The 9,148-nt window shown below is 44.2% G+C and overlaps 1 protein-coding gene across 1 annotated transcript in view; it reads right to left on the bottom strand.

The window, feature by feature from the left end:
- Wwc3 (WWC family member 3) overlaps positions 1-9,148 on the bottom strand; it is a 116,110-nt gene that overhangs the window by 41,892 nt on the left and 65,070 nt on the right. Inside the window, exon 6 of the mRNA XM_004635023.3 lies at positions 1,439-1,568. Coding sequence (XP_004635080.1) covers positions 1,439-1,568 — 130 coding nt within the window. The remainder of the gene's footprint in view (positions 1-1,438; positions 1,569-9,148) is intronic.

Here is a 9,148-nt window from a genome sequence, read left to right as displayed (position 1 = left end):
GCAGAACCGGGGATTGAACTCAGGCCCTTGCGCTTGCCAAGGAAGCACTTATTCCACTGAGCCATCTCCCTGGCCCCAAAACTACATTTTAAGGAGCACTATGGAGAGGCTCTACAAGTTGCTTATGGTCTTGACCTTAGGACGCATTGCCAAACAAGGGGGTAGCTGTGTATCTGTCTCATTTTTGCCTCTAAATCTGAGCTTTATCTCACATGTCTTCTCATTCTTACATTCTACAGAATCCAGACAAATGCCTACCAAGGTGTTCTCTCATGGTATCAAGCAAAAAACGCTGTGACAGCAGGCAATGAACACATCCCAGCACCAAACAGAAAGGCCAGCATGTTTCCATTTGCAAAACTACGACTTTTCATACAACTAATGGAAATCACAGTTCAAGAGCAAAGAAGCACAGAGTATAAAGCTACAATGATGCTAGCTATGTAAGTACAGTATGTCCACATGGTAAAATATTATGCAACTGTATCAAAGAATCAAGAAACTCTTTGGGAACAGATAATGGCAAAGGTACAGGACTTTATTGTGACATAAAGAAGCTACCTACAATGGAACAGCAGCCTAGTCCTAGCTTTATGCAAAAGCCTTTGAGTACATATTCACATATTTGTATCTCCACAAACACTGAGAGGTTATTCAAGAAAAGAATAAAAGTAGCTAAGGAAGGTAGGGGATGGGGTGATAGCAAGACTTATCCCTACAGTTGTTTTGAAGCATTTTGATTATCCACAGCATGAGGTTTACCAACCACTGTTATGGGTTAGTTGTGCCTCCACGAAAAGATGTGCTCAGCTCCTGAACCCCGGAATCTGTGAGCTCAATCTTATTTGGAAATCAAGTCTTCACAGATGTAATCTAGTTAAGGAGGTCATAGTTGATGGGTGGGCACTAATCCAATGCCTGGTTCCCTGACAGGAAGAGGAAATCCGGAGACAGAGAACCAGGGGAAAGGCCCTATGATGACAGAGAGATGGGAGTGATATGTCTACAAGCCAAGGAAGACCAAGAACACCTGGGGCCATGGAAGCCACGAGGCTAGAAGGACTTAACCACCAGCAGTGGCAGCCCTCCTTGAGCCTTCACAGAGAGGGCAACCCTAGCCACATCTGGATTTTAGACTTTTGCCTTCTAACACTGGGACAGCAAATTTCTATTGCTCAAAGCCACTTCATTTATAATAACCCCAGGAAATTAATACTTATTTAAACATGGTATGCACATATCATTCAAAAGCATAATATTACATATAAATTTTATTTATTTTTTTTTTGGCGGAACCAGAGATTGAACTCAGGCCCTTGTATTTGCCAAGGAAGAGCGTATTCCACTGAGCCATCTCCCCGGCCCCCATATATAAATTTTAAATGAACAATCAGCTAGGCTAATAGGCAGGTGAGTGGATGGGGGAATCAGACCTCACCTGCATCAGGTCCCGACGCTCCTTCTCGCCTGTGCAAATGGCTTTCTTGATGGTGCGGAGCTCACTCATTATAGCTTGTGCCTCATCTAGTTTGTAGTTGGTATGAGCACTTGACATTTTCCGGTCAATCCTGGTTAGAAAGAAAGTTAGAGTCATTCTTCACAGGATAACATTTCTTTAAACAACTACTCCTGAAACATCATAGGAAGGTAGGAAAAGGTAAAAGCAATGTTCTGGCACAGAAAAGTAAAGACCCTCATAAAAATCTTTATTCCTGGCAGGAAATGCAAAAACCTAACTCTTGCTTGGTAGAAACTGCCCTTGTTCCAGGCATACCCTCCGCACTAGAGGATGGCCATGTCCTCTACGAGCAGCAAGCAACAAAATCACTGGCTGGAACAGCATAGTAGATTGCACACCCCAGCTCTGGAGCACCAAATGTTCTTTGTTTAACCCCAATATCATTTGGGTTAGCAATCAACAATGTTTATTAAATAAACCTATGAATGAGACATGGGAAACAGCAGGAAGTAGCGAGCTTTCAATAACGGCACCTTGGGCAAAAGCTTGAAAGGTTTATGTCTCTTCTCCCCAACCAACCTCCTCAATCCTTTGCTTTAATCCAAACAGCCATGATCTAACTAGCTTCCTTTCTTTCCTTCTTCATCCTCCCTTCCCCCCAACCAGCCCATGCACACAGGCCTGGCTCCAGGTGGTACGAGCAGAGTACCAAACAGGACATGACTTGGCTCTGCCTTCAAAGAGCAGGCAGCCTCAGGAACACATGCTTTGTCACATCTCCCAAGCCTTACTCCCAGGAGATGGAAGCCCCTGAGGCTAAGAAGCTGGAGAAACTAGTCCAAAACTTGGAATGAATTTCTTCACTGGGAAGCAATTAGCTTGCTTTTCAGGTTCTAGGCCCACCATTACACAGGTTCCGGTTATAATATGTTGCCTACATGTTATCCTGAAGATCTGGATCGTTACCTGATAGCCCCAACTGCCTTGTTTTCCACTCACACAAGCCCGCTAGCACACCATGAGAAGCAGTGGCACTCAGCACTGGCTGTACAAACCTCAGCGAGAAACTGCACTTCTTTCAACCTCTTTCCTTGCACCTCAAGTAGAGACACTAAAATTACTTCTCCCGTAGGATGAGCATGAGACTGAAGAAGAAAACTCAAGGTGGGGCATGTAATATTTATGATTATTGTTATTGCCAGGATTATGAAGAATCTATTTACTTACAGGAGAAAAAATAAATAATCTTCCAACTCCAGTAGTTCATTATTGTTAGTGAATTCCTTGCCACACAGTGTCACAATTCACAGCAGAGCTCAGCACCGAACTCAACCCGAGGGCATCCTTGGAACAAGAGAAAGACAAATCCTACCCCCTGGCTGGACTAGGGCTGCAGGGCCATAGAGCACTGTGTTGACTGCTACCAGCTAAAAAGAAACACTTATGAAGACTGAGCCTAAGTCCTGCTCCCCAAAGAGTACATGCACACACACTGCAGAAACCCATTTCTAAATCTCAGCATGGCCCCAGGAAACTCCAATAATGGAAAAGTTACAGATTTATAGTTTTTTTCCAACTCACATTGCCTGCTTGCAACCACAAAGCTAAATTATTTATACATTTTTCCAAGAAGGTACATGTACTTTTAATTACTGTATAGTATTTCATGCAGAATGTTAAAATAAGTGAGCAAGAACTAAAGTTTGGGCCATGAACGTGGTTCTTCTTTTTCCCCTGCTCTGTTAATCTCTACTCTGGCTCTTCCACAGCAGTTCATCCAAATGATGGAGGCGGTCAGCTTTAACTCTATCACACCCTGAGGGCCATCATGAGCTTTAGCAATAGATCAGAACCAGATCCCAGCACAGTATCAGCGAACAACCTGGCGTCTATTAAAAGTGTAAGCCAACAGCAAAAATAACAACAGCAGGCATATAAGCCCCCTGTACATTTTCAAAACTCTTGTTTGTCTTAAAACCAGCGCTACTCCTACCACAATACCTGGCTTCCTCACTCCCTGCAGGGATCTTATGCAGACCTATAAGCCAAATGGGACATTCGCTAACATTCTATCTTATACTTTATCACCTGTAACAAATAAAAAAAAGTCAGTGCCATTCACTGATATTTTGCACCAGCAGTGCTGTGTGGCTAGACAGTGTGATCAACAGGGAGCAGGGACAAAATGAAGAGTCTCCAGGTCAACTACCTGCTTCTGGGTCCTGCAATAGATGACCCTCTACCCTATACAGATGGAACTGGGAGATCTCTTAACCCAACAACCAGCTCCCAGAATAAAAATGTTGAAAGAACTTCTTCTTACACTAATTATTATTCACTGACTGGTATTTTATTACGGTCATCATTAAACCAAACACCATGGGCTCTACCCTTGTGAACTCTCAGTGATTTCACAGCAGAAAGACGTCTGTGATAAACATTATTATCACAAAATTATTGAAGTAAAAAGCTACACGAAAACCAGAGATGAAGATCCTTGGCTCTATGTCTAGTTCCCAAGCTTGGGCCAGGGGTGGGGTTCCATGTAGAGAGCTGTTCCCCTTGGGCTGGGGGAGAAGCTCAGTCGTAGAGCACACGCCGAACATGTGTGAGGCCCTGGGTTCCACCCCAGCACCTGCCCCCAGAGCAAACATCCCTTTTGAGAACCGCTAATCTTACAAGGATCACAGTGACACCAAGATATACTAGGTAGGAAAACGTAAGATCAGGGGAAAGCCCATATGTATTTCATTTGAGATGCTCTAGGAAGAATGAAGAGTGTCACACAAAGCAGAAATTTAAAAAACCCACATCTTAAAGCACTAGCTCTCCCTAAGATGCCAGCAAACTTTTCTTGCAGAAAAAAAAAATCTAGGCTTATTTGCATAACAATGCATTGTAGTCTAGTTTAATCAAAGGCTTTCCAACACACCATTTTTTTAGTGTCACAACCTACAACCCACCTAAGTTGTTGACATTTGCCTATGTCATTCCAGACAAAAACTGGAGCCATAAGTCTGATAACTCTTTTTTTTTTTTTTTTTGGAACCGGGGATTGAACTCAGGCCCTTGCGCTTGTCAGGCAAGCACTTATTCAACTGAGCTGTCTCTCTGGCCCCAAGTCTGATAACTCTTAACAGTCCATGAGAAACTCAAATTATAAATAAACTGAAGAGCAAAATAAAAGATAGTTAACAGGAAATGGAGACAGTTTTTTAATTTTTTTAAATCTTATTTATTTATTTATTTATTTATTGGGTACAGGGTCTCACTATGCAGCTTGGACTTTTAGTAACCTTCCTGTTTCAGCCTCCCCAGTACTGGGATACAGGTGTGCGCCACCACACCTAGTGGCCAGCATGGCATGTGGTACTGGGGATCAAACCCAGGTCCTTGCGCTTGCCAGGCAGGCACCTAGACCACTGAGCTATCTCCCCAACCCAAAGATAGATTTTTGCAAATGGCAGAGAACCAACAGATAGAGGCAGTACTAAGGAAGATCTAAGGTACAGAGCCCTATCAGTCGGCACACTGCCCATAGTCTGCGCTTTTCCACCCCCTACATGTTGCAGCTGGCTGCTGGGAGGCTACCTGCCTTGCTCAAGGGCCCACAACTAGTGAGACTTGGGTTGGCAACTGGCTCCCATATGCCAGCACTCCTCTTCAGCACTGGGCAAGCAAGAGAAAGTCAAAGGCCCTAAAGACCCACTGTGTCAGGCCTGAAGATTACCATGCAGCCAGTCAAATGTTGTTCCAAAGAAAAGAAGGATCTTCAAGCTGTCTGTGAAGGACCAGTGAGAAAGAAAAGGAGGAAGAGATTCAGCTGCAGATAAGGAACCTCAAGCAGGCAAATGGCATTCCCAAGGTTTATCATTGGCCTCTGCTACACTGCCCTAAGGTTTCTATACCTACTATTCAGTTGAAGCTATCAAGAGAAGTGCACTAGCAAAAACAAGAGTGCAGCCAAGCACTCTCTTAACACCGTATCTTGGAGCAAAGGGTGGCCAGCATGCTAACACCACAGGCTACAACCCAAGGGAATGGAAAGTTTTGTTGCAACCACTACTTTTACATCAGCAGCATAGGAAAGGGTCTTGGGTGCATCTCTGAAAGCTTCTAGCAGATTTCTTTCAACAGCAGGTCCTGGTTGGCCTCTGGACCCGTCCCACACTGGGAACAATGCTTTTCTTGTTTCTGCCTCAGGTTCTGTATGTTCTACTGTCACCTGAGCAACACAGAGTTTTGCACGGGCTGTGACTTATATGCCATGTTAGTGGCACACTGTTAACCTAGGCCTGTTCTGCCATAGACAATCCTGAGTCCTCAGAAGTACTATGTGCCCTGAAACAGAGAACACTAACTCTAATGCTTACCATGCCTCCTCCATGTATTACCAAACGCAACTAGAAGGCTTGAAGCCAAGAGGCTTAACTAGTGGCCCAGAACATTCCTTGTGGAAACTGGTTACTGGAACACTTGGTGGATACCCCTTTCTGTGATTAGAACTGCAGTAGTAAGTAACAAGACTTTTTTTTTTTTTTTTGTATTTTCGGGAAAGTTCTACAGGGTGTTTAGGGTCTCACAACTAGATCAGACTCTTAGTGATCTGCCTGTTTAGAGCCTCTCAAGAGCTGGGATTAAAGGCTTGCGCCACCACACCCAGTCTTAATTGCCGTCTCAGCACGCCCCAGGGGAAGGGCCGGCATGGTAGGCCTGGGGATCGAACCCCCAGCCCCTGCGCCTACTTGCAGATGCTTTAATCCGCTGGGCTGTTTGGCCAGCCCAACACTTCTTTAAAATGAAGCCAAAGGACAATATAATATAAAAATGCAGATGAGAAGGAAATGCTAAGGGCTAGGCACGGTGGCACAAACCTGCAATCCCAGCACTTGGGAGGCTGACGTAGGAGGATTGCCATTAGTTCAAGGCTAGCCTGAACTACCTAGTAAGACCCTGTCTCAAAAAATAAGAAGGAAGAAGTGATAGCTAATGAGAAAACCAGGTCTGTTTATAGAGACTGCCCTAAGATCCTTGTAGTCAGGCAAAACTTTTGGCTAAGGATAGAGCTGCCCTTGCTCAGAGGGTCCCATATCAACAATGAAGCAAACTATGTGACAGTTCTCAGTGGCAGGAGCAGCAACATCAGCCAGGCCACACAGCCCCTGGGCTGCCGCCCATTCATTCCACAGAGCCCTGCCCTATGCCAGGAACTGTCTGGGTCCCCAGGATGAGACAAGTAACAGAGCAAAGTCCTTGTCCTCACACAGTGCAATCTGAGTCAAAGATAGGGACAATAAAAATAAATCATTAGATCAGACAGTGATCCAGGCTTAAAACAAATTAAAATCAAGTATGGGTAGAGTGTGCAATGCAGAGGGCAACTTTTTAGATAAAATGGTTATGCAGCGATCTTGGCAAGCTGCCACTAACCAGGCATCTGCAGAAAGGACAGATACATTTGGGGGACAGAGTGTTGCAGCCACAGGGGCTGCAAGTGCCAATGCTAAAAGCAGGATGTGCCCAGCATGCTGGACAGCCAGCAGAGTGCCCGGGTGGCTGGCAGAAGCAAGGATGAAACAAGAGGAAAATAAGCTGGGTCAGGGGACCCACTTATCGAGGGTCTGGCTTGTCTTCTGCGTGAGCACAAAAGCCACAGGAGGGTCACAAGCAGAGAAGACATTTAAAGAATCCCTGTGGTTACCACGTGAACACAGTGAGTCATAATAGCGGCTCGGCTCAGAGCGGCCACAGTGGAAGCTGCGCGAAGGGTTGGATGCCAGGTGTGGAAATATTACACCATGAACAACGGATGTGGTAACGAGGCGGTCAGGACAGCATTCCAGCTACTGAGCCAGTGCTCAGGGACATTATAGGTGTCATGGCAGAAAAAGGCGTCAATGTCACGTAAGCGCGGGAAACTCAGGTTGAAGCCATGTTAAATGAGCTTTCATGCTACGTGACAACTCAAGAGTCTACCACAGAGGGGAATCTCTGCATAGCTACTGGAATGCTCAGCCCATTCTTGGGACCACCCGTTTGGGAGACCCTTCCTGCAGCTCCGTTCTGCTATTTGCCACTGAATCCTGGGACTACCTCACATTACGACAATTTTTCTAATTAAGCTTCAGAAATTTGAGAGCAACAGAGTCCAGCAAATCTTTCACCAGACAAGCTCGATTTTTTGAAGACTTTATAATATAAATGTTGCTCTTATTTTCTGAAGACTGTCCTAGAGACCCTCAAGAGAAACGCAGATTGATACTACACTGAGATACTAGCTTTTCACCACTGAGAGGCCAAGAGTCAAGCACTTGTCAACATATTCTGTAAGCAAAGCCATGGAAATGGGAACATTCAGGGTAACGGTCAGAATGTACAAAGGTGTGACCTCCAGAATGAAAAGTTGCCAGTATCCAATAACATGACAAGCACATTCCCCTTTTGAAGCAGCAAGACTACTTTAAGGAACTTATCCTGAAAGACATACACTAGATGAAATGGCCAAGGGAAGTATTAAACTGTAAATGCAAGCAGCAGCCTGACCAAGGCAGAACCCACCAACAATCTTCCCAGCACAAAAAGAAGACAAGGAAAGCATACATGCTCTCTGGTAGAAGCAATGCTACCACCCACAACATTTTACTAAAAGATTAAAAACAAGAAGAAAAGGAAATCAAACTTGAATCAGAACCAGCCTCTAGTACTATTTATACACAAGTGCAGAAGTAACAGAGGGGGGCCAGGGAAATAGCTCAGTGCCTTAAGCACCTGCCTGGCAAGTGCAAGGTCCCAAGATCAATCCCCAGTAGTGCAAAAAAAAAAAAAAAGTAACAGAGGGACAGAAGATCATGTTTGCTTATAACTTGTGAATTCAAATAGCAAAAACCAACATCAGGGGAAGCGAATTACTCTCTTCAGCAAGTAAGTTATCGAGAAAATGAAGAGAAGAGAGAAAAGGACTTCACATCAACCAAATACACTGTGTGGGCCTCATCTTACTCTGGATCCAAACAAAGCAGAGAAACTAGGGCTGTCACTGGAGAAGGGATGCCTAGGAAGTGTGCTATGGGTGTTACTACTATGTTTTCAAAATAAGTCCAGAGCTTTGGGGGAGCTATTTATCAATTCAATGGGATTTGCAGATTTGCTTCAATAAGAGACTAGGAGCATGAGCTTCATTACACTCTTCTACCTTTGTTTATCTCTGACATTTCCCATCATTGAAAATTTGGTACGTGATATATATACTATACCGGGTTAGTACACGATATATATACTAAATCTCTATCATTAATCCACTGACTATACCTGCAATTAGCTCCCTTCTATAAATATTAGCGACAAATAAAGGTATTTTTTAAAATACAAAAGGTTCTTTTTTCTTCACTTGGACTCGAGCATAATGATGGATTTCCTTGCTAGCCAGGAAATTCACCAAGATAAACAAGTAGAGTTTAAAACATTATAAGCAGCCAAACTCCTGGTGAGGTGCTCTGGAAAAGAATACACTGGAGATTCCGGGAAGCACGAACAGCAGAAAGTTTTCTGGAGGGAAATCTAGGGCCACTGCCTTAAATGGAACTTCATAATAAAAGCAGAGATGCTCCACATTTATGGACAACAGTGTATGCTACCTGTGCTTATGCTCAGGATTACACAGTAGAGGTGGAGTTATCATATTTTTAATGT

Source organism: Octodon degus, unplaced genomic scaffold (assembly GCF_000260255.1).
Source record: "Octodon degus isolate 3935 unplaced genomic scaffold, OctDeg1.0 scaffold00069, whole genome shotgun sequence".
Classification (NCBI taxonomy): Eukaryota; Metazoa; Chordata; class Mammalia; order Rodentia; family Octodontidae; genus Octodon; species Octodon degus.
Note: the sequence above shows the minus strand (reverse complement) of the source record. Positions and strands in the feature narration are given on the sequence as shown.